The following is a 26,281-nucleotide window of genomic DNA, read 5'->3' as shown; positions in this document are numbered from 1 at the left end:
CAATGTCTCTCTAATCTCTTTACCCAAATCTTCAAATTTTTGCATCAAATTCTATTCCTTTAATATATATCTAATTAAAAATTATTTAAAACAAAAATATAGAAAAATTAGAAAAAATGGTAAATTTGACAAAATATTTACGAGATATAATAAAATTTCAGATTCTAGTAATGATAGATATTAATAGACACTTGTATACTTCTATCGATTATATTGATAAAAAGTAACAAAATTATGCTATATGTTAATTTATCTTACTATATTTAAGAATATCCCATAAAAATACTTTACAAATAAAGTAATATTGAACTATCATACCATGTATATAAACCAACCAAAACATATTCTAGATAGAATGCGAAATTTTGCTAAAACAATCAAAAATTAATTAATTGGATAAGTTATGGGACGTGAAATTCATGAAAAGGAAAAGGTCAAAAAGAGAAAAAAACAAATAAGTACAACTAAAGGATATCTTTCTCATTGGTTTTCTTCTCTTTTTAACTGCCATTCCCCTGATTTCATCTTTAAACGCACCACTAAACAAAATAATAATTATAATAGAAATAGAAAATAAATGAAATATTAAAAAAAAAAAAAAAAAAAAAAAAAAAGAAAAAAAAAGAAAAGGTCCACAGAACAGAATAAACAACACGGACTCACGAGAAGTAATTAAGTCATAAGTAGGTGATATGCATGCATGACAGGTGGGTAAAATTAGCACTCTAATTCATTGGTCAAGTGAGTTTCATCCTTTAATTTAAATTTTACTCCTACCAAAAAAGAAAAAATAAGTTACTTCTTTTTTATTTTATAAAATTATTCTCTAAACCTTTTAAATATGATTTACCCATTATCATTTATTTTAAAATATTTCTACTTGGATACTTTGAATATGTCTATATTGCATACTTTGAATATATATTTGCTATTTATTCTTCGTTGGACGTTTAAGGCCGCCAAGGATTATTTTTGCTTTTTTTTTTTTTTTTTTTCTTTTTTAAAGAAAATTAAAACAAATTATTAAATAAGTACAGAATTTAAACTTGTAAAAATTGAAAGTTCACAAGTAAAATTTATGAGAGTTAAATAACATAAAATTGAAACAAAACTAGATTAATTGCAAGTTTAGTACTTTGAATTTCCTTAGTTGTGCCTAATATAAATCCATGTAATTTCAATTAATTTTTCTAACCAAAGAAGTAATGTCAAAGCCCTAAAAATTAAAATGAAATAGTTTAATAAAAGCATACGGAACTATTAATGTTGTTTGATAAAATTAATAGGAAATTGTTGTGGTTTAGTTACAATAACTAACTTTTTTGTTGCAATAATATGAATGATTATGATAAGATAATAATCTTAAAAATAATAATAATATATATCGTAAAATTTTAATAAAATTACAAATATAGTAAACATGGTCAGTGTTAGATTTTCGATTTGTTAGGGATAGATTAATATTTTAAATCCATATTTGATAGATTTTAAAAATTGTGCTATATTAACAATATTTTTAAAATATCACTATATTGCTATATTAATTATTTTGAATCTAATAACTAACTATAATTGCAACTATCCTAGATGATTTGATAAAAGTTAAAAGAAGCAAAGTTTAAGTTTGAACATGAACCTAAAAATAATTTGAAAGCTATTTTAGATCAATCAATAAAGGAAAATTGCATTAGATATCAACAAAATTTAGAAAAAAAAACCGCTCATAGCAACCTTTTTAGCATATGGCGAATATAACAAATATGAAAAGTAATTAATAATATCAAACGACTATCAAACAACTATCCAATAACTATCATAGAGTTATCTATTTTAAAATTTACTATATTTACAATTTAAAAAATGTAACGAAACTTATTACCACAAGTACTTTTGTTATTTTTGCAAATCTCTTGTTAATATATAATAAAATTTATGAAAAATATTAAATGATTAAAAATGTTCCACAATGAATTTTTATTTTGATAAATACAATCCTAATAGTAATCTTGAATAAAAGGAAGGATATGTAAAAGAAAGGTACAAAGTATTATAGTTAATTTGAAAAATTGGATATAAAAAATATTTGGTTGGGTGATATAGTGGTAGCTACATTTTGCAGTACTAGCCCGGATGTTTCGCGACCTTGTTTCAGACAAAATTTCCTCACGGCAGTGCCAAAAGTCATCTCTCTCTCTCTCTCTCTCTCTCTCTATCTGTGTTGAATGCCGGTTGGGTTTTGAGAGCAACTCGAACCGCTTTCCTCTTCCCCTTATAACTCATCTCCACATCCTCCCCCCTTTCTTCTTCCTTCCCTTCATCTCTCTTTTTGTTTCTGCATGCATCTTTTTTCTTCTTCGTGATTCTCGTAATACTACTCTTCCTTCTTCATCATTTTCCTGATATGGGAATCCCCTAATCCACTTTCCTCTCTCTTTTATCATTTTAAATCTCCTTCTTTCCACTCTTTCATCAATTTCTCACACTCATCACTAATATTTACTATTACATGGCTCCTGCCACTAATTGGCTTTCCTTCTCCCTTTCCCCCATTGAAATGCTTCGCTCTTCTGACTCCCCCTTCCTCCCTTTTGATTCTTCCTCCTCCTCCCCTTCCCCTCACTATCTTCTCGACAATTTCTATCATGGTATAACTCTCTCTATATCACTCATTTCAATTACATTACCCATATACCTTTATATCATTAAATTTTTTTGTTTTGTTTTTTTTGTTTAGGTTGGAGTAACAATAATGCTGCTAATTCTCACTCTAAATCATCTCAACTTTTCTTCAACAATCAAGAAGAAGAAGCTGCTGCTGCTGTCAAAGATGACCAAACCACTATTTTTCTTCATCCACAAACCCAAGCCCATCATCATCATCATCATCATCAACCCAAACTTGAAGATTTCCTTGGCGATTCTTCTCCTATGGTGCGATATTCCGACAGTCAAACCGACACCCAAGATTCCTCTTTAACTCATATTTATGACCATGCTTCCGCTCCTTACTTCCCTCATGACCAACAAGATCTCAAAACCATTGCTGCTTTCCAAGCTTTCTCAGCCAACTCTGGCTCTGAAGTTGATGATTCTGCTTCTATTCCTACAACCCATATCCCTTCTGCTCATTCTATCGACTCTTCTCTTACCAATAATGATTTCCCTTCTTTCTCTACCGGTGCTCTCTCTCTCGCCGTCGCTCAATCCTCCGACACTGCTCCTGCGCCTGTCGTTGCTGTCGATTCTGATTCTTCTAAGAAAATTGCTGACACTTTTGGCCAGAGAACTTCCATTTACAGAGGAGTCACTAGGTGGCTTCTTCATTCTTCTTTCTTATTTCTCCCTCTCTTGCTTTTTTTTTTTTTTCTAAAATTTTTAATGGTGATTTTGTGAAATGGGTGTTGATATTATTTCTTCTTTTTAATTATTATTATTATTATACCACCCTATTTCATAAGCTTCTTAGTTTACTTTTCGAGTGATTAAAGAGCCGATTTTTTTTTTTAAAGTACTAACGATGGGTATTAGAGAAGAAAGTCACTACTGAGTTTGAGTTAAAAGGGGAAAGCGAAGAAGATGAAACATGTTGGTGTTTGATTGTGTGGATGCAGGCACAGATGGACGGGTAGATACGAAGCGCATCTATGGGATAACAGCTGTAGAAGAGAGGGTCAGGCTAGGAAAGGACGTCAAGGTTAACTCTCTCTCTCTCTCCCTCTCTTTTTAATTATATAATATAATATTAACTTCCTTTTCTTTTTCATTTAATTTTCGTTTCAAATTCTAAAAGAAAAGAAAGGCTGAAAAAGAAAAAAAAGAAAATCGAAAAAGAAAGGCTTTTGCATGCATGAGGGAGCTTCAGAGATTCATTTAATGGTGGATCTGAAAGAAAAGAAAAGAAAAGAAAATAAAAGAAAAGGGATATAAATAATTTTTTTAAAAAATTAAAACTTGAGCTCTTATTTATCATCAGTCTTTTTATTATGATGATTGACTGATGGTATATGTAATGTGTACTTTCCCATTTTCAGTTCCAACTCTTCCTTCTTTTTTTTATTTTTTTTCCAAATTTTTTACTTTTCTTTTATTTGTTGATTGATTTGATCAGATGTGCCGCCATTTTGTTTCATATCTGCCTCTTTCTAAACTCTTCATTTATTTATTTTTCTCTGTATTGAGAGAATTAATTAGTAGTCACTTTGATGCGACTCCCATCCACAGCTATTTATCAGAGAAAGAAATAGAGGCTTGTTTTTATTTTTATTTTTTAATTATAATTTATTAGATTAATTAAATTAGAGGGATCCATCCATGAGTCTGAAACACTAGTCTGTCTCTCTGATCATATTATCTGTTTTCTCTGAAGAGTTTTTAACCTTCAACTTTTGCTTTTGCTTTTGCTTTCTTCATCCCCAAACTAGGGTTTGACCAAGCCACCACCATTTTCCCCTTCATTGGTTTCTTTTTTCTTTCTTTCTTTCAAGATTTGACAATACCTATCCCACACCAACCCATTTCATTTCCCCCCTTTTTTATTTCTATCCTTTTCTGTTGTTTCGAGTTCAATTAATTGTAGTCACCCACTTAAGATTTAATTAATATCATTTGAGTTTTCTCCAAGACTTCAAAATGTTGTTGTAGGGATATAGGCGGGTTGTAATTGTGAGTGTGTGAATAATATTAAATAAAGGGGTTTGAGATGTCGAGCGTAACTTCTTTTGGTTGTTTCGGGAAATATCTATGTTGATGACGAGTAGAATTGGAGGAGTTGCAAATTACAATGGTGTTAATTCAATGTTAGTGTAGGAACACAAAAAATGATTATGAAGTGATTGTTTAATTTTGGTTTTACAATAAAATGATGAAATGGTTCGGAGAATTGGAATTAGTGATGACCTCTTGTTTGGCAAATGAAATTAAACACTCTTGGTTTCTGTTGGGGGAATACTATTATGTAAGGAAAGTAAATAAATTAGAATTTAGAATGTTGGGAGAGAAATTGGAGGAGGGAGGGGGGGGGGGGGTATATACAATATACTAATGAGGCTAATTAAACTGATTTCACATGCTAATCACGTGATTTACTATTTAATTAATTTGCCTATTTGAGTCATAATTTATGACATTTGATTTCTTTGACTAGCCTAAAACTTTGACCTTTACTTCAATAGTATGTTTGTTTGCCGACTTACTGAGCTGAGCTTTTTGAATTTTCTTTTGCATAAAATCTGCGGTGCTGATTTTTCTGTTCCTGTTCACATTCCAACCCTTTGTTCTTCAGTTTACTTAGGTATGGAAAATTTTCCCTTTTTTCTTTGAAATTATGTTATTGATTTTGTAATTTATATTTATATATTTTATGTATGTAAATGTCCAGGTGGGTATGATAAGGAGGAAAAAGCAGCTAGGGCTTATGATTTGGCAGCTTTGAAGTACTGGGGTCCCACAGCAACCACCAATTTTCCTGTAAATATTACATATTCTCTCTTTTCCATAAATTATATATTATGGTATCTACTTCATAGTGCTCTTGTTTCTGCATGTATATCAACAATGTTCTTCTTTTTAGTATTTGTTTATCATTTTTTGATTTTGTTTCTTAGGTTTCGAATTATGCCAAGGAATTAGAAGAAATGAAACTTGTCACCAAGCAAGAATTTATCGCTTCTTTGCGAAGGTAACTCTCGGGGTATTTTGTTCTTTTGTTTCTTGTTTCGGGTGTTGTGTTTCTTTGTTTGCTGAAAGTGTTTGTTTGGACTTCAGAAAGAGCAGTGGTTTCTCGCGAGGTGCTTCTATTTATAGAGGTGTAACAAGGCATCACCAACAGGGTCGATGGCAGGCGAGAATTGGTCGTGTTGCTGGGAACAAGGACTTGTATCTTGGGACGTTCGGTAGGTCTATTTGTGTCAAGTTGATGCATTGAGAGTTAGTTTTGAAATGCTAACTTGGCCCTTGTCTTGCAGCTACTGAAGAAGAAGCAGCCGAGGCTTATGATATAGCAGCAATCAAGTTTAGAGGTTTGAATGCTGTGACGAACTTTGAGATGAATCGATACGATGTGGAAGCTATTGCCAAGAGTGCACTGCCTATCGGAGGAGCAGCAAAGAGGCTGAAGCTTTGCCTGGAATCCGATCAGAAGCCGATTCCAAATCACGATCAAGCAATCCAATGTAGCAGTGGAAGCAACAATATCAACTTTGGCACCGCCATGCAAGCTGTCCCGCCGATCCCTTGTGGTATTCCATACGACACTGCAGCTGTGCTGTATCACCATAACTACTTCCATCATCTTCAACCTAATGCCATCGGTTCATCGGAGTCGACCAGCCCAGGGATTGCAGTACCAGGGACCATGGGACCTCAAGCAACCGAGTTTTTTGTTTGGCCTCACCAATCATATTAGGTTTTTGCATTTTTACTGATATCAATGCAAATGCAGCTAACAATATGACCCAACTCTTAGTTTGATAACGGGGCAAGCCGGATTTTTATCCCGAAATGGCTGTAGGTAAACTCTTGAGCCCCTTGAAAAAGGGAAGAAGAAGGTAGGGGGAGATCAGGGTTTTGGAAACTAAAGTAGCTTGTTATTTGTAGGAAAAGCTGAATTTTGTAAAGTTCAATACACCTCTTCTTCAAATATGGTTTTTAGAACTTTTATAGACATGTTTGAATGTGGAAAGAAAAGGCTGCATCTCCATCTTGTTTCACAAACAAAAAAAGGCTACTAAGATTAGAAATATCTTTCACATAACATACCATTGGGTATTTTTGCTGCTTTTATTCGTTTAATCGTTTATTTTTGCTTCGGTGTTTTTTATTAGAAGTTTTTATTGTTTGTGGCTCTAGCCACTTGATGACTTTTGAGTGTGGGGAGCCGAAAAACAATCAGTATGGGGAGTCGTATTCAGCATGCCCTCGGAATTCTTTTGAGGTTACGAAATACTCCATAGGCAACATGAGGTTCAAGAGTGGTATTTTTGTGGGTTTTGGTCTTTTATTTAATTTAAGCCTACTATCAAATGGTCTGATCTGGCCTCAATGATTAAAGAGGTTTCTGCCTATGTGGCTTATGTATACACCCAATAACATCAAAAGCTTAAATCTACCATATTTTACTTAAAAAGGGACAATAAGCTTCAATTTTACATGTATTCGGCTCCAATGGCCAAATATTCCATGATTATTTTTTTTTGTTTTTTTAAATATAACAAATAAGCAAAATATTTGCAAAGTATAAAACAATTTTGAAAACAGAAAAAGAAATATAAAAAATGCTTTGGTCAGTACAAGAGAAGATGCTCCCATGACTTGGGCTTACAAGATTTTAGTGAGTTCCTTATACGAAAGATTAAATATCAATCTAGAGAGTATCGAAATATGCAATTGTAAGCAATACGAAATATGCAATCGTAAGCAATACAAAGTACTCCTAAAAAAGGATAATTTCATATCAGCGGAAAAGCTCGCCGATTATTACTACATTGTCAAGTACATAGTAAATGGTAACATAGTGGACGACTTAGAGTGGAAAACACCTAGGATGTCTGCTGTTCATATAGCTGCTGCTATAACAGCTTGTGCTCGTATCTATATATATCCCTACATTTCTCGACCTGACTGCTACTATACAGATACCGACTCTATAGTGTTGGGTAGTCCTCTACTGGAAGATTGAATCTCTCCACTGGACTAGGTAAGTTTCAATTTGAACACCATGTTAACAAACGAATCTTCTTAGCACCTGAAAGTTTTACTTTCACTATCGAAGACGATACAAAGATAGTAAAGCACAAGGGTCTAGCTAAGGACTTAGTGACACTAAATGGTTTGAAAAGACATTAGAGGATCCATCCCTCACAAAGGAGATACCTTTCGAGGCTAATTTCAGAATAGATTGGAAAAACCTCCAGATTTTGAGTAAGGAACTTATCTCAAACTAGCTTTACCTAAAAGTCAAAAAAGAGAGAATGTCTTTGATTCCAATCGTTTCTGGGTAGACACCCGACCTATAAATGTCATTGATCTAGGATCGGAAGATGCTAATCTGATTATCAAATATGAAAAAGAGAGTTAAAGAGAGGACAAATAGGAAGGAACCTATGGGTCAGTCCCTTAATGTAGGACCCATTCTCTACAATAACAAGGCTGAGGCTAAGAAGGCGGCTAAGAAGGATAAGAATGCGACTAAGAAGGCTAAGAATGCGGCTGAGAAGGCTAATGGCATTTCCAAGAAACCCAAACCCAAAGCAAATGAAGAAAAAGTCAAAGCAAGAAGAAAGTGAAGCCATAGGAAGAGGAAGAAGGGCTAACTTCCTTTGGTCTTGACTGAGTCTCTCTGCTGGAATTGATCCTTTCGGAAAAGGGATAAAACTCCGTCTGCTGGAACTGATCCTTCCGTAATACTAAGAGAAAGCTCGTTCTCTTGTCGCGCTAGTCTTACTCATCTAAGTTAGGTGTAAAATGCCCCACTTTCTTTTCTTTTTTTGTCAAGTATTTGGTCAGGTTTTTCGGAAAGGTGTTTTGGTCTGGCGTAATTTCTTGTTTTTCATTGTTGTAATGGAGTACTGGAGTAATTTCCTTATTTTTCATTGGAGTAAATCAAATTCATTGAATTCCTCATGATAGTACGCCTGGGGCCACCCTTTTATCCAAAGATAACTGATAATGTTCTCAGCAAGCATATGCTTTATGAGCTTTTTGTCTCTTTGAAGAGTATTCCACTTCTCCTTTATAGATAGGTATTTTCAACCTCAAAGTTGCTTTACTAGCTCCTCATCATGAAGAACCTCGGACCACTGTATGAACTCCTTCATCTTTTGAGAGATAGTCTCTCTAGCTTAACCATGTTTTTTTTCTTTGCTACGACATTAGCCTCATGCTGTATTTGATGTAGAGAAAACTACCCCAAAACGTAGGGGCTCTTGTCCACAGAGAGAATGAAACCACATAGGTGACTCCAAACCTTTGGAAAAGACACATTACAGGAATCCCACTCCATAAAGGCGTTTTGGATCTGACTAACGGAAGTGTACCTTCCTGCTGTATTAACGGCTACCAAGTAATGGATGCAACGTTCCTTCCATTCTTTGGAAATGAGAATCGAAAGGAAACAAAGCAATTTTTGAATTCGTAGAGAAAGATCCTTCAGAGAAAGCATTTTACTTTCTGTGCTATCAGAGCAGAACTACGTTATTCAAATATATCGGCTGATGTTGGTAACAATTTCCACCATTGAAAATAAAAAAGAACAAAGATTACTCCCAATCCTCTAAACAATTTTTTGAACAAGATAAAATTAGCCAAAAAATGATTAGGTCTATGCTCGAATATATAATTCCTAAAAAAAAAGGAGATTTGAATCCTCTCTTCATATGATCAAACCTCTCCTGATATAGGAGATCAAACCTATCATTTTTATACTATCAAACCTATTGCTTTTACAAGGAGATATTAGTTGGGTGTCATTTCTCTTTCTTCTCACAACCCTTAGATTTCCCCATCGCATTGCTTCTTCCTTGTCTTTTCCTTTTTCATTTATCTTACCGCTAGGTGGGATTCTAGGACATTGCTTCTTTTGCCTCACATTCAGAATTTTTTTCGCGTTCCCATTCTTTTTTTTTTTGATGCATTCTTGGGGTTCATATATTTAATTGTTGTATTGGGTGAATTCCTCTGATTTTCCCTATTGGTTCACATATTGTCTGGGTTAACCCCACCTATGGTTCACTTTTTGGTTGATTTCATTTACCAACTTGACCCCTAAATACCCCATTTTTTCAATTTCCCAACTTCTGGTTGCCTTTTAGGTTCCCAACTTATGATTTCCCTTTTTATCTTGTTTAATTCCTCTTCTTTTCCCCATTAGGTTGATAGATTTTCTGGTTTCATTTCTTTTTGAGTGTATTCTTTTCTTTTCCTTATTGGTTCACTGTTGGTTTGGCATAATTTATGGGTTAAGACCTGGTCTGGGATTTTGAGTTTCAGGCTGTCCGCTACGCTCTGGATAAATACAGGATCAAGTGCTTTCACCTATGCTTCTAATAAGGGAGAAAGTGGTTGTTTAAACGTTTTGCTGGATAAAACAAAGGCTTCCTAAGGTTATGAAATAACTTGATTGAAAGGAGAGGGACAAAGTGAACTTATCCTTAAAAGTAGCCCTTAGATTAATAGTTCCGCTACGCTATGCTGAAAAATAGAAAGAAAAAGGAAGGTGTCTAGTGGCTGCTCCACTGGATAAAAGGGCGAACCCACCACTCCGCTACTCTGCTCTGCTTCTTTACTAAAGTTTCCTCGGGTCAAATTGAAGGAAGAAAGCCTAGGATCTAAGAGTTCATCTTCAAAAGGGTTGAAGGATCATAGCCCTAAAACATTCTTATTGCATAACCTTTCTTTGAAGTGCCTATGATTCTCTTGTTTTGCTCTTCCTCCCTTTATACCTTCCCTGACAGATTCGATTCCTCTTTTAGTTATGAGTCCCTGAAAGTATACTCGGTTAAGGAGCGACCCCTATTTCACTAAGTCCCCTAGGATCAGAAGGGCTTTCTTCCACTAGGCTACCTTCAATGGAGAACTCTAATTTAGTCCAATATTCTTTGAACCTCCTCACTGAATTATAAGGTAGACGCTTATTCTTTCCTATTTTCCTCAACCATGATCCTAGCGACCTTGGAATAGGCCTTACAGAGATAGGGGAAAGAAACATCTTAGTCAACAAGGACTAAAAGACCAAGGGTTTCGAGAATCCTTTCCTGTTCACTTTTCATGCACCCGATTGTGGCTTACCCAAATTGCTACATGGGCGCTCTGAATCAAGGTCTCATGGAAAGTTCTACTCAGAGAATGAAGCCCTATAAAGGCACCTCTCAGACCCTTGATCGAGCGAGTGATGGGGAAATGGTTAAAGGGAATCCTTTCTTTTTCACGAAGATACCTCACTCCAATCCTGGCACCGAGGAGTTCCCACTTTTAAGATTCATCTTTCGTTCTCGGTAGCCTTCATACTGAGAAAGAATCAGAACCTCAATCATTTCATGTGGAAGTTTGAAAAGTAAAAGGAAGCTTGAGCGACTGGTCGACTCAATTCCCCTTACTCTATCAACTTCTGCATCAAATAAACTTATTTCTCTCCAATATTTTTGTCCTTACACATTTTTAAGAAAGAAGAGGGATGAAAGAAGAAAAGGAAAGAAGAAAAGGTCTTGCAATGGCACAAACCCCTAAAAGATAAAAAAGGATAGCGAGGAGTTAAAATCCCAGCCTAGCGCTCTTTGTTCAATTTTCCAAGGTTGGATTCAATTGAGTTGGCATCGATTTTTTCAGAAAGTCACCCTACTTTTCTTGATTAGACGTGTAATCTTCTAGACGCAAAAACTTCCATTCTATTTTCATGAATTTGATGATGTACGAGCTCGAAAGCTAGAGAGTAAAATATATATAGTTCGAACTTGGCTGGCCCACGTAGGGGTGCGAAGGCAAGTTCTAGGAGTTTACACTAGAAAGTTCTTTGATCAGAGCTAAGCTCGATTCTAGAATGAGAAAGAGGAAGAAAGTCAATGAACAAGGTTACAAAAAAGTGTGAGCAATTTTGGATATCAGAAGAAAGGTCATCTTTGCACTCCTTCCCAGTCGCTTCGCTTTGTGCCTTCAGACTTAAAGAAGAAGAGACTTAGGTGGTAAAAGGAAAGAGAGGCTCAGATTGAAAGATCAATCGTCAGCTCTTCTCATCAAAGAAAGGGGAATCGCCTAGGAGAAAGGGCTCAACCCCTCTATGGGGAAGAGGGTGCAGGTATGTGATCCCTCTCCATAGTCTTGCTTGATCGCTTCGTCTTCCTTGTCGCAGTTCTTCTTCCATTTCTACATCATAGGATTCTTAGCAGCTACCCTTTCTTTAGTTTAGTAGGGCACAATTTATCAATCCTACTTCAGAGGTTAGACCTCAAGCCTCTTCCCTTTCTTCATTCTTCAAATAGAAAGCATGAACCAGAGATCTGAAAGAGATCACAGTGAACAAGGATTTGTAGGAGTTGTCTTTTCGTTTGTTCTTTCATTATCTTGCTAACCCGACCAATATGGGAGATGATAATACGACCTAGAGTTGAGAATCATAGAGAGGTAAAGCTATAAGTAATGGGCTCGATCAGATTCACACTGGCGGCATCCTTCTCACATGAAAGTCGGATGAAGGGAATGAAGCGTTAAAACATCTTTTAAGAAAGGATGCATCAAGGCAAGTAATTCTTTGAGTAAAGCTTATATCGTGAATGAATCAATGAAAGAAGTCAAATTCCTGATTGAACTGTCTCTTCTACTAGCTTTCTTTAGTTGGTGTTGCTCCTTTGCACCTTGAGCCCTCCGTCTCATTCCACATCTTTCTTCTTTGACTTGGAAGTCTTTACCTTTTCAAGTCAAGAGTCTTTCCAATTAGTGGAAAGCTTAATGTCCTCTTTCTTCCTTTTCTTTTCGTAGGTTCCTTTTGATATTAAAATTCCATTCTTCTTGGACTAGATTAGCTTTCTCTCTTTTTTAATTTTGATAGCATAACAATAAGACAAATCGGGATCGAGTAAGAGACCATCACCTTGGCCTTGGATAGGGTTTCAAACCTGTCTGCACTTCTTCAAATATCCCAAAAGGTTGAACCAACAAGTAAGAAAGGTCGAATTTGAGAAAGAAAGAAGGCACAAAAAATTTTTAAGAGGGCTTTTTAGCTTGACCGAATTCTATGATTGAATAGCAAAAGCGCTACTTAGTAGTGGAAACTTGGAGAGATAGAGAAGGGACTCTTTCATACCTACTCACTTTTAGGATGAGAGGTAGGTCATTTGTTTTTGGAAGGAATAGTTCCAACCTTTGCTGCCTCTCGGTAGAGTGAATCTACTTAGCAAACTGACAGGATGCACAGATCAATTTCTCAATATGAATTTAGAGAGTGGATGGCCGCCCCCTTGTCTTGAAGGCTCTTTGGTTGGGGGAGAGGCTTGCTATCCTAACCTTTTCTCTAAGGCATCCTTATCATGGTAGGCTTTCTCTTTCTTCAGTTTCCTTTCATCCATCACCTTTTTTTCTTCAGTCAGAAGTTGGTCCAAAGAAGGAGAGTGGGCTTCCTCTCCAATTCTTTGGCCTTTGTTCCTCAGTAGCTCAGTGGTAGAGTGGTCGGCTGTTAATTGACTTGTCGTGGGTTTAAATCTTACTTGGGGAGAATTAGAAGTTCTCGCCTTTTCATGTCCCCTTCGCAAATTCTTTGTGTCTTTGTTTTTGCTTCAACTTCTAAACGAAAAGAATCGTGGGACATTAAAAGCGGGAAGTTGTTGGTGAATCTTCCTCACTCTCGTATAGGTTCACTTGCTTCCTTCAATTATAAGGGTCGACTTCAGAGGAGAGGTTCAAAGAATTTGAGTTGAATAAAGTATCTTTACCGAAAGGAATTTGTTTCCACTAGCCAAATGAGAAGAACAAAAAGCAAAAAAAGGGTGACGATTAAGGTATCTGGATGCAGTCCAATGGCTAAAGCTCTGCTAGTTTTTTGTAGACTAAAGTTCCTTCCCTTATATAGGCTCTGGGTGGGATGGTCAAAATTGTCTTCTAAACTAGTGGCAACTTCTTGGGAATTCAGAAGGGGGAAGGAAGATCTCGACTCATTTCATTCATTTAGTGCCTGCGGTGAGGCGCGACCCATAACAAACAAAGGCTCAAAGAATTTGAGCTTGTTGTAGCCCTCTTTTTGTAAACTAGACTTAGTAAGCATAAGCTATTTAAGTAGGCCTGATTAGGATAGGTGAGCAGCTTCGCTCAACGGAAAAGCATTTCTCAATAAAGAGTCTTAGTTAAGCGGGAGCACCCAATGTATGGGAAAGGATAGGGGAAGAGAATCAAACAAAGAGGTCCTTTTAGGAACATGACTTGTTCATTCACTTGCTAATTCACTCGCAGCTTCGCCATAAGTGATTAGTCGCCTCTGCCTCAAGGTGCTTAGCTGGAAGCATCAAATAAAGCTCCAGATGAGTTGTCTTTTTTATTTGAACCTTGCTTTACATGTTATGAACTGACTAAATTACCATCTTCTCCCCTGCAAATGAAGCAGAGCGAAGTCTGATAATGGAACTTGAATGTTATGGTGGTATAAGGCTCCATAGGAGTTGAATTGAGTTACACCTTTTCTTTAGTGGATCAAATAAGTGGAATTCATAAGTTCTATTAAATCAGTGGAATGAATGGATTAGGTGAATATGGAATTTCATGACGACTGAGGTCTCGATTGAATCAATGAACAAGGGTTGAGAAGTTCGGAGGACCTATTTGATCCACTAAGTTAAAGATGTTGCGTATGGTCCAACCTATCCTGAGTATGGAATAGAAATCCTAGGATAGACTTTTGACCTTGAATTACCCTTGTTCATTGATTGCCCTTGCACGAGTATTCGCTTCTCAAGTTCTTTGAGCCTCTTTTGTAGGTCATATGAATGAAGCTAAACCTTTGCTTTAATTATAAGGGGTCCTCAATGAAAAAGATCATATTCATCTATTCAGAGACTTGACTGAAAGGAGAGTGAGACTAAATCTATGAACAAGGCTCCATAGGAGTTGAGGTGCCTAATTAAGCTATGTAGGATGAGTCAGAAATCCATATTCATCTTCTAGGATCAAAGAATTTAAGAAGAATTTGAAAGCGAAATTTCTTATTCTTCTAAGTCAAAGGAGCCCTTAGATTAATAGCTTGACTCAAAACGAAAGAAGAGGTGCAAAGAATTTGTGGAACGAAAGAGAAAGTCCTTATCCTTTTAATGTGAAGGAGCACAACGAAGTGAATAAAGAGTTCAAAGAATATTGAAGAATAAAGTCCACTTGCAAATTCTTTTCCCTTATCCTATTCTTTAAGTTCCATCTTTTCTACATCTAAATTGTTCAAAGAAAGCTAATATATATGGAAGTGCCCGCTTCGTGAGTCATCTCAAATTTTTTGAGCCTTTGTTTTTAGCCAGACTTTTTTGAGTGGAATGAAAACCTAAACTTCTTCGAGAATTCTTTGACTGTGTTCGTAAATTATTTGCGCCTCACTCTCCTTTCAGTTGAGACCTCTAGAACTCATCCAGAGTAATTGAATTGGCCTTTGCTTTATGTTAAATTCTTTGACCCTTTATCTGAATTTAGGTCTCGTACTCGTTCTTTTATTCAATTCTTCATTTCGTCCTTAGGCTTTCTAGAGGCATCAATCTCGTTCATTTATAGTACTCCTTCAAATTTTGCTGTCTGCTCCGTCTTCTGCTTAGTGTTTTCTTGATTATCCCGCTCTACTCCCCATAAATCAAAGGTTAGGAGCTTTCTTCTTGATTATCCTGCTCCGTTTTCCTTAATTTTCTTTATAAGATATTATGACCTTTTTTAGGCTTTCTGATTATGACTTCTTCTCGCCTTTCAGTCGAGCCTTGTTCATTGATGGACTAATGTGAATTGTACTAAATCTTTACCTTGCGTAAAAGGCTATTAAGCTACATAGGACCACTCATCTTCTTTTTATTCCGTTTCGGATTGTCAAACTTCTTCCTCGCTGAGTGGGATTTGACCTTTAATCTAATCTTTATTCCTTTCCTACTTCAAAGAGGTATTTCTTAACATCGACAGCTTGCTTGCGACAAGAAGAGGGCCCATCTCGGTTTCATGATTAGTTTAGGAGAGAGCTCCTCTCTCTAAGTCTTTTAATAGGAAACAATGGGCCTACGTAGCGGTTATAATATACTCCCCAGAGCAGAGGTCTGATTTTGGTATTGAATCGGTTAATTTCTCTTTCCCACGTAGTAGTTGGAGAAGAGGATAAAATTTGAGACCAAGAGGAAATAATAGGCTTCATAGAGGGGTAGGTAAGATAACATCCTTCGATCTAGAGAAAACAGAACCTTTCTATCATCCCGTAATTGTATAGAAGGTATCCCAAAGGTATGAAGCTCAACTCGAGGAGGATAAAGCAAATTAGGTAGATCGAACAGAAAGAGTCATCATTGTAGAGGAAAGGCACAAGAGAAGGGGAAGATTTAGCTATTTTGCTACTTCAAATATGGAAAAAAAAATCTTGGTTCGGAGGACTATAGGAGCAGAGGAGTATATAGGTCTTCTGATCTTTATACTTTGAAGAAAATCAAAAAAGGCTTGACCGAAAGGAGAGAAGAAACGAGAGAAAAGAATATTGAAAGGACGAAGGACATATGGTAAAATAAACAAATTGCACTCCTTAACAGTCGTTTCGCTTCGCGCCTTTGGACCACTTAAAGAGAAGAAGAATTGTGAGGTCTATAAATCATTTTAGAATCATGGTAATTTGTGATGAGTTGAAAAGAAGAAAATAGTCAAATAAGAGACTGCGGCTTAGGAGCTCATTCCCAGAGATAAGCAAGACCTTCTCCTCCTCTTCTAAGACTGAAATTCCAGAGCCACTTCTCCCTCTTCTGATGACGCATACTGCTAGTGTCTTGATTTATTTGATAAGTGGAATGAATGAGTCCTCTAAACGGATTGGGACATAAAGAAATTAGAATCCAAGGATTGACATGGAACCCACCATTTACTAGTGCGCATGAAAAAAAATGAAGGCTATAGACGAGAGAGAAAGATGACTCAGGGAATGCCTTCTTTAATTCAACTGGGTGGGGACCCAAGTGAGCCTAATGCTCTTTATTGGGCTGATTCCCTGCTTGGATCAAACAAGGGCGGGGGTAGAAGTTTGACCTTTGGATCCGCAGTCAAGGATCCATTTTTCTGAAAGTATGTCAATAGCATACTTGAGCTAAGAAAGAGAGACCTGCGATGATTGATCTACTGAAATGCCTAGCCTTATCTCAAGCTCTAAAACTCCACAGGAAAATAGCAAGATAGGGGTTATCATTACCCAGTTCATATCCACTCCTTGCTAAGAGTTTAGTCTTCTTTCTCCTCGCAAGCCCGTTGAATCATGACTTTCTTAATGCTTTTATACCCTCGTATGAGAAAACCTATCCTAAAAGTGAGAGATGGAATTCATTCTCCTACTTTATCCCTTGTTCATTGACTTTCTTCCTCAACTGGAAGAGTGAGGGAATCCTTAAGAAGAGTGAGACGATTCAGAACTTAAGTCGCTACCAAACCATTCTGAGGATCAAGCCCATTACGAGGGATCAACTGAATTCCCTTTCATTAGTACGAGGAAAAGAGGGCCAAGCTAGTACACTAAGGATAATAGGGATTGCACAAGGTTCATTCTTATTCAAAGAAGTGCCTAGTACCAGGTACAAGGAAAATGGGCCTAGGGCAACTTTCTAAGAAGACCTATGGAATATACTCCTCCGGAGCAGTAGTGGTTGCAAAGAATGAAGATCAGATTCTTTGCCGCATAACTAACCTCCTAATTGACTTCTTCTATTTCATTTAGAACGAGATTTCTTAATCTTTTCTTTCATGATTCTTCAAAGAAGATTTCATCGCTCAATTACGACCTTGTAAATTGATTTCTCTATAGGTCCAGCGTAGTAGACAACCTGAAACCTTTGTTCATCGATTCTTTCTCCTTTCTTTATAAGGAGCGGAAGCAGAATGGAGTAGTCTTGCCTTTAAATATTATGCTCTTATATCTTTTTAGACTTTCTTTAGTGGATAGTTGGACCTCGTCCATTCCACTAAGACAAAATGGGGATTCTTTATTCACTTCTTAAGTTTAGGTTGGTTCTACGTAGCTTAATAGACTTTCTTTTTTGAACTTCAAACCTTTCACTTTTGAGTATGTTTAGAATAACTCTACCCGAGAAGTTATCTCGAGAAGCTTGAGCTTGAAAGCAGTATCATACACATGATATAAATAAGCGTATTTTATGGGCTATGGGTGGAGGGATATGAGATCATTCACTCAATCCTGAGGAAAGAACTCCTTAAGCCTTAGTTGGAAGCTAAACCAAAGCTAAGCTTCAAGACTCGTAGAGAAAGTGGTTTTGCGAGTATACCCAAAGATCTATGTTCCTTCATAGTCTTGGAGAAGCCCACCAACACCCGACTGACTTACCAGAATGTTCCGTGGCAACGCACAATGAAAGTCTTGCTTTCTTTTTCTTGGAAGGACCATCCTTATATCATTTTCATTGGAAGGAAATTCCCAAGAAATCCACTTGCATACCTTCATACTTGGCTCAGTTTTGAATAGAAAGCATAGACATCCTATGGTTAAGTCTTGTCTCTCCTCTCTGAAAGTCAGAAAGCATATTCTTTTTACTGAATGAGATGTCCCTTGCTTTATGAATAACGGAAAGCTTCATATTGAACTAGAGGAAAGAAGCATCCTCCGTAGCTTAATGATTAGCTTAAGGCATTTCATGGTATTTTCGAGAAGACCAAGTTGAGTAATGAGAATGTGATTGCAGAGACTTGAACCTTAGACTCCTTTTAGTCGAGTGCCTTTCAAATCTAATGATTCTTTTTTGCACTCCTCTTTTTTCAGTCAAGCCCTTGTTCATTGATTCAATCGAGCTATTTCATAGCCTCCTCTCTCAACTCCTACGAAGCCTCCTCTATTTGAAAATTCTTTGTGCCTCCATAGCTTAATGTGAGCCTTTTTCGCTCCTCAGTTTCTAGGTCTTCTTATCAATGAGACCACTAAAACAAGTCAAGGGGTCTTTAGACTTCTAACTACCGGCTTAAAGAATGATCGAAGGACTCAATTAAAAAAACAAGGGTTCTGAATATGGATAGTTCTTCGGACGAAGGAGGTGTGAAGTGAAGCGACTGTGAAGGAGCCCTTAGATTAATAACTCGACTAAAAATGAAAGGTGCGATGCAGCTCGACTAAGAAGGAGAGGCAAAAAGAATTTGCGAGAAGAATTTGAAAACAAAAGTCCTTATCTTCTTAAAAGGAGTGCGACAAAGTGAATAAAGGCTTTAAAGAATATTTTAGAACAAGGCTCCGTAAGAGAAGAAAGCTCTAGATGAGGCTAAATGAATATGAGTTCGTTTGTTCATTTATTCCACTAGAAAAGTCTGAGAGCTTTCCATTTGATTCACTAAGTCAAAGATGGAACTAGACGATCATTGAATAAAGAGTCCCATTGATAAGGAAGGAATTTCATGAGTCCTTTGCACAGGTCCTCCAGACCTCTTTGATCCTAACGTAGTGTTCAAAGAATATTGAAAAAGATGATCGAAGGACTTCAGACAGATTCAAGTAGCGGAGCAGTCTTATCCGAATCTTTTTCTTCTTCCTTATACCTTTGATTTTGATACTTTCAGTGGATAGTCCTGGTCCTACGTAACTTAATAAGCCTATCCTTCATCAACTTCAAGAAGGAATTGCATTTTGATGCCTCTATATTAACATCAAAGTTTAGAGGTATTATTTTGCCCAGTAGAGTGTCTCATCCATGGTGAAGCTACTCGGTATCGCCTTTTTAGTGTGGAATTGAATGAGTCCTTTGGACGGACACACACTTTGGTCTTCCTTATAAAGATCCTTTTGTATTAAGCATCGAGCCTCACTCCTGCTTATTAGGAAAATGGGATTGACATTGGAATTTGAGCTCTGTTTTGAAACGACAAAGAAAAGTCACAAATATTAGTTGGACAATCTTTAAGAAAGAATCGGACTTGCATATGACTATGTGGGACTTCCTTACTCTCATCCTCCATGAAAATCCGCTTTTTATTCAATGATCTTTGAGCCTTCGCTCCATTATGTGGAGCTTCAGGTTAGCAAAGAGTTGCCGGAGGCTTGAAGTCGGATACTTTACTTCAAGGTTAAACAAATCTTCAACATCTGCAAGTTTAGCGTTAGTGTTCTGAGCTAGCCAAGAAGTTTCTCTATAATATAGAGGAAAAATGATGTAATCTAGAGACACTGAGAACCTACCTTTGAGTCATTGCTCTGTAGGAAGGTTCATTCTTATCATTGTGTCCCAATCGGAAAGAGACAAAAGAAAGGGAATTCTTCCCCGTCGTCTGATCCCTTGTTTATCCATTAATATTTGAGAAGCAAGGTTGAAAGCCCTATGAGTGTGTACATAAGTTGAATAAGAAAAGCACCATAATGGAGAGTGACATCATCATATTACTCTCCTTAATAAGAATGCTTCCAAGCATAATGCGAGAATCCAAATAAGAGAAGCCTTCCATGAATAGGACGACAGACAATTCTGTGTGACCTTGAATAAGGGTTGGAGCACCCTTTGTGGCTATGTTACAAAGCAAGATAGGAGCCCCTACGTCTGGGGAAAGTTCTCATTAAATGACATATTAAGGGAAGTCGAAGCTTTCAGAAACCACAAAAGGATGCCAGTCATGAGCATGGTGCTCAAGCAAGAGCATATAAAGCATACCTTCAAAAAAATAAATAGTGACGACAATTTCCTACATCTAAGGAAAGATCCAGAGATTGCAAAGCTTCTCTTATCCAAATACAATATCGTGAGGATGGGAAGACTCACAGCGCATGAAGATGCAGGAGATATCGCCTATGGAGCTATGAGTAGCCTATCTCTTAGGGAAAGGGCAGCCCCAAGAATATACCGCAGAGCTCTTGTAAGAAAAGTAAAAAATGCTAGATTCGATAGCCACAAACCTTGTCTTCGAGAGGTCTATAAAGACAAAGTAGCTCTTTGTCTATGGTCTGCCAAGTACCATAGACTCACCCTACTGGGCAGAAGTGTAGGCTAGATGGAAAGTATGATATAACTTTTCTAAAAAAGGCTTATGTACCTATTGATGGGAAACTGGATTCTAGGAAGCTTCACTAATGAGGACACTCCTTGGTCAAAATGCGTAATGCCCTTCAACTTTTATTCCAACTTAGAAGATTTACAAGAGGAGAGGATCGTGGCAAGCTTGTGCGACCACCTACGGGCATATCGTGGGAAATTCATGACTTAAATAAAGACTATCAACTGAGAACAAGTTATAGAAATACCTGTAAATGACCCATTCTCCGGACTTGTCATTCCACTGAGTAGGTGTTAGAAGAGGGACAAATCCCTCAATAAAAGGGCCTTGGATGCGTAAGAGGCTTAAAGAATTTGAGGTTCATTGAGGACTCCATAGAAGGAGTCTTTTGGCTTCTTATTGACGTTTGGAGCAACGAATTTGCGAAGCATATTTTCCACTCAAAAAAGTCATGAGGATGGACACTTTCCATTGAGTTTAGACTTCCTTCTTAGTTCTAGCTTCAACCTAGATGAGCGCTATCGGGGTCTATTTCAGCCATCTCCTGTTTCAAAGTTTCTTTCTTACTTTTTCTAAAAGATAAAAAAGGCTCGAGACTTTCTTCTGAAACCTCTACGGAATGAAAGCATCAACTTCAAGAGCACTTATGATCAGTTTTGAAGTTCTATCTCTCATGATGTTCGGCCTCCTCCTTCCTTTACACACCGTAAAAAGGGAAGAAGAGAGCAAGAGCACTTAACTTCTTTCATAATGAATGATGTATCAGAATTTTCTTATGTCGCTTTCTGGGAGTCCTCTAGACCGGTCTCGCTACTTTGATTGAATCTTAGACTCCCTCCTGCGGTTGAAAGAAGAAAATGCTAAGGCTTATCCTTTTTCTCTATCACCTGTAGTCTCACGTATTTCATTTCGGTCAGCTCACTGATCGTTTAGAAAGAGTATGAAACTACTATATGGTTCAAAGTACCTTATAGGATTGAGAATACTGTTGAGAGTAGCAGGCAAGTTTGCTAGCTCAATTTCATTCTTTGCAGGGTTTTCTCAGTACTTTTGCCCTTCCCTTTCTCCATTTTAGGTTAGGAAATAACTTGTCTATGTATGAAGAGAAAAAGTAAATTGACTCGCTAACCAAGTCTAAATAATCTTGATAGGCTGGCAAGATTGCCAGTGGCTACTCTCTTTCTCTAATTCCATTGCTATTGCTATTGATACTCTTTCTTTGGCACCTCTAGCCTTCCCAAGACACTGATCTACTACTCTATTGGATGAAGAAGGCATTGAAGGAATACAGACCAATCATTAAGGCAAGTCAGTCCATGGTCTACTATGCACTAAGACTTGTCTATGCTCGTGTCTCAAGACTCAAATTGAGGGTAGACAAATCTCATATATAATTGATACTAGTTTTCAGTGGAAAATTGACTGCCTTCTTACTTTTAATTTTTCGCCCTAGCTATTACTATGGAATTGGAGGGGAAAGTTTCGATTTTGCTGTCTAAGCTCTTGCTTTTCTTCGGCTTGATCAATTTCAACTGACCTAGAACAAAGGTTACCATAATTGTCTTAGGTCGAGTAAATTTCATTATGACTAAAACTGATCTTATTGTGTGCGAGTCTATGCTCTTTGGTTTTGGGTGGGGAGAATTGATTGATCTCTTATTTGTCTCCCTTATCTACAGAATGACTACCATCCAAATCCTTGCCATCCACCATGGTCTCAAGAGATTTCAACTTCGGTTTCTCTTCACTTGCACTTCTAAAAAGGAGCAAAGAATTTTTCAACACCTCGCAAATTCATCTTAAATCCTCTGGAGCTTTCTTTTATCCTTCTTAGTCGAGCTGCTTCGCACCTTTTAGGTTCATATGAATTTCAGACTCTTTAATAAGCTAATCTGGACCTTTTGATTTTTCCACAACTTCTTATTCCAGGAAATGGAGATGTGGACAACTTTGTCGCTTGATGCCCACGTAGCAGTCGGGGCAGATCCTTTCAATCCATACTGTATAGTAGGGGGATTCTTGGTTACGTTCTTGTATAAAGAGCTCGATTCCTTCATCATTCTTTGACGGGTATGCATAGGCCATTGGAGTGGTCTCTTGTTCCATGGATGAGAGCTTGGTCTAGTTCATTGGTATCGTGCTAGGGTGCTATCTTGAAAAAGATGGACCAGTCAAACCTATGTTCAAGTGAGGGGATGATCTTCGCTTTGAATGCCTGTAGAAGTGCTATGATTTGCTTGGGTCTCTTAGATTATAGACCCGGAATACTAAGTTGTGAGGTTTGGTTAGAGGGATCGATGATTGGTCCTTTTTCTTGGGATGGGCAAAGCCTTATTTGGCTCCTTCTTTCTGGCAAAGCCTCATTTGAAATAGAATGAGAGGACAGAGAGAACTATCAAGGTTCTTTCTACTCATCCAGAGCAGAAAAAAACCTAGCAAAGGCTGAAATCTAAGAAGAATTTTAGGCTAGTTAGAGAAAAGAATGAAAGACCTATTCCAATCACTTCTACAAAATATAATCTATATATCCTTGCCCGTCGGATAAGACTAGTTTGACTCACTCACTGGGAACTAGAACTGTAAGAAGGCTTTAGTCAAGAGGTTAGAAAGCCTGTTGGTATTGACAAAGAAAATTGGGAAAGAGAAAGATAGAAAGGACTAAAAGAAAGTTCATATGGATATAAACAAGTCCTTCACAAATTCTTTGCTCCAAATGGAGGCCCCTCTCTTGTAAGTCGAGCCGCTTTTGCTCGTCTTGACCCGTCTGTAGGACTTGTTTATATTCTTTTTCATTCGGACTAGTCTTATGGGAATATATAGGATGAAAGTAGCGGAGTACTTATCTTCTTCTTCTCCCTTGTCAATTTACAAAGGGTCCAGATGGTTGAAGGCGCGAAGAAAAATGACTGTTAAGGATAAAAGAATTTGAGAAATTCACATGAACCTGTCACCTGGACCTTTGTTTTTATCCTTATCAATGAGAGCAAAAGCAACTCAACTGTAAGGAGAGGAGCCATAGTTAGGAGTCCTTAGTTGCACTCCTGTTAAGGAGCTTCTCTTTGTTTGCGCCTTGTTCATTGACTTATTTTTTACCAGACGGTTCGCTTTAGATTCAAACCTTTTTACTTTTCTGAAATTCTTTGAGTCTTGTTCATTGACTGATTTTGATCTTTTCAGTGAAAATCGCCCCGCTCCATAGGACTTCCATTGACTTTTTCTTCTCCTTCTAAACATCAAAATAATATAAAAGCCTATGATTCTAATGGAACTGAATGGAATAAAAATAGAATATGATCCTTCATTGAAGTTTCTTATCTTATGTCTCATTCCACTTTCAATTTCTGGTTGGTACTTGTTGATTGCCCATAACTTTTGGAGGAGCAAGGTTTAAAGAATATTGACCTCTTGGTGCAAGGAACTTCACTGTATGAAGAGCAAGTATGCATAGTCAAAATTCAAGGATTATAGCATGAAGCCCGATTATTGACATAGTAAAGCCCTTACCCCACAATCTCCTAGCTTGTAGTGTGTCCATATTTATGGCATCAACCGCATTAGTGAGATATGTCCACCTATTATCAAAAGCAACTCTAGTCATTTTCTGAAATGAAAGGAGGAAAGAGCAATTCCAATTGCATGTGTTAATCATTGTGGGATCGAGGATTGGGTTGTTACGGAAGTTGTTCTCAGAAGAAAAGTGCCCAAATTCAATCAAGAAGAGGATTTCTTGAAAGTAGTATGAAGGAGGATATCCTATAGGAAGTAGAAGGCAAATAACATTTAGGCCATCAATGAACAAGGCTCAAAGAATGTTTGTTGAAACATACCATTTTTTGCCCAATGAATCAATAGTTAGATTCTCTATGGGAAAGGAGATAGAGTAGCGGTAAGTCAGAACCTAAAATAAGTACTAATTGCATTTTGATTCCTTTGCAACCCTAGCTTTAGTAGCTAAGCATGAAAGCTAAATTCATTCCTTGATAAAAGAAAAAGGACAGCAGCTCTAAACTAGATTCACTAAACCAAAGACTATTTCATATTCATAGAAAAACCCTGCTTCTTCTTCCTTTATAGACAAATTCCTTATAGTTTTATAGGACTTTTCAAACTTTAAGAAAAAAAGCAAGAAAGGCAACGACCTCAATGTACAAGGGGGGGGATAAGGAAGTGGTTTTAGACTCTTCACCAACACAAAAACCATATCTCATATAGCCCCAGTAGTGATCCGAGCCTAGCTTTATCTAAGCAGTTAGCCTTAATTGAATGAAGAGTAGATAAATGTTCAGAACTTGCTAAACGAGATGAGGCTACAGCTTCTGCAAATAGAGATGGTACAACTTCAACCTCTCATGAAGCCAGTCAATCCGAAATCTTTCCTTTCCAACCGCGTAGTGGGAGCAACGCGGGAACTTCTCTATACTTCAATCCCTCACCGTAGTCGATTTCCCTAATTCTGTTAGTCACCTGGTAAATAGCTTGCAGTGTAGGCTTTCTTCTTCCTTATGCTATATGAAGTTTTTCCCATTGAGATGGACGTTGCTTAGAGAAGGTGATGCCCAAAAAAGATGTTGGCAACTTCTCATTTTTCTCTATCTATTTATGAGTTCCAATTCAGATAGAGGGTCAAATCCTTCAATAAAAGGGCTTTGCGCTGATCCTAGATTTTGAAATTTGAGTATATGGAATAGGGCAGGGCTTAGGCGAGAGAAAAAGGAAAGAGTCTTGATGACATAGCTCTATAGCATGCAACAGATAACGAAGCCTTAGTGGATATAGCAAGTGTGCAGGGGAAGAGAGAAATGGCCTTGTCCTTCCTATTATGAAAGTTTTCCATTTTCTTTTGTGGAGTACGAGTTCAGTAAGAAAGATAGAATACCTATATTGTAGATCGAAGACTCCCTACTACCAAGAGTTTGGGGGAACCAAGGAGCAATGTATATAGCTTTCTTTGACTAATTAAGACATCGGTGAACTTTCTTTGGAGATTGAAAGCAAGAAAAAAGATTGGACTTGAAAAAACAAGGGGAGAAAGTCTAAGCGCATATGGCACGAAAAGGAAATAAGATTTCGGTAATTCTTGATTAGAATCATACGAAAAGGAAATAAGATTTCGGTAATTCTTGATCAGAATCATAGTTTATATTCAAGTCGATTCAGTGAAGGCGACCACAAAAGTCACCGATGATAGAGATTAAACGAGCAGGGCAGAAGAAAGATCGAAATTCTACCCTAATTACAATTAATTAACAATAAACCATAAACCAAAATATGGTTAAATATAGGGTTTTTTAAGAAAAACTTACGTTGGAAGCTCCGATTGATGCTTGAACCACCATTAGGGTTGACCTACTATCATCCGAACTTAGAACCAGGTTGTGAAACCCGTTGGATGAAGGAAACCAGGAGAGAGAAAAAAGATGGAAAATATAAGAAAAAGGGGTTGGGTTTTAATATTTAATTTTAGAAAACCAAATAGAGAATATAATAGCCTAATTTTGTTTTGGAAAAATTGCCAAGCCTTTTTCTTAAGGCCCCAAGAGTCCAATTTATAGAGACATGCAAACACATGGGCCAACAGCACATAACACACTAACCATTAGTGGGCTTAATGTCTTCATAGTTT

At 37.1% G+C, this 26,281-nt stretch overlaps 1 protein-coding gene across 1 annotated transcript; it reads left to right on the top strand.

Annotated features, from left to right (window-relative positions):
- The first annotated feature begins 2,107 nt into the window (after positions 1-2,107).
- On the top strand, positions 2,108-7,025 carry LOC103493271 (AP2-like ethylene-responsive transcription factor AIL6). Its single transcript, XM_008453942.3, has 8 exons — positions 2,108-2,645; positions 2,735-3,311; positions 3,612-3,694; positions 5,282-5,290; positions 5,378-5,466; positions 5,604-5,677; positions 5,764-5,891; positions 5,964-7,025. Exons 1-8 carry the CDS (start codon positions 2,507-2,509, stop codon positions 6,401-6,403), a joined length of 1,539 nt encoding a protein of 512 aa, XP_008452164.1. The 5' UTR covers positions 2,108-2,506; the 3' UTR covers positions 6,404-7,025.
- Positions 7,026-26,281: the final 19,256 nt, after the last annotated feature.

The sequence above is a fragment of the Cucumis melo genome, chromosome 6 (genome assembly GCF_025177605.1).
Source record: "Cucumis melo cultivar AY chromosome 6, USDA_Cmelo_AY_1.0, whole genome shotgun sequence".
In the NCBI taxonomy this organism is placed as follows: domain Eukaryota; kingdom Viridiplantae; phylum Streptophyta; class Magnoliopsida; order Cucurbitales; family Cucurbitaceae; genus Cucumis; species Cucumis melo.
This window is presented reverse-complemented; position numbering and strand designations above follow the sequence as displayed.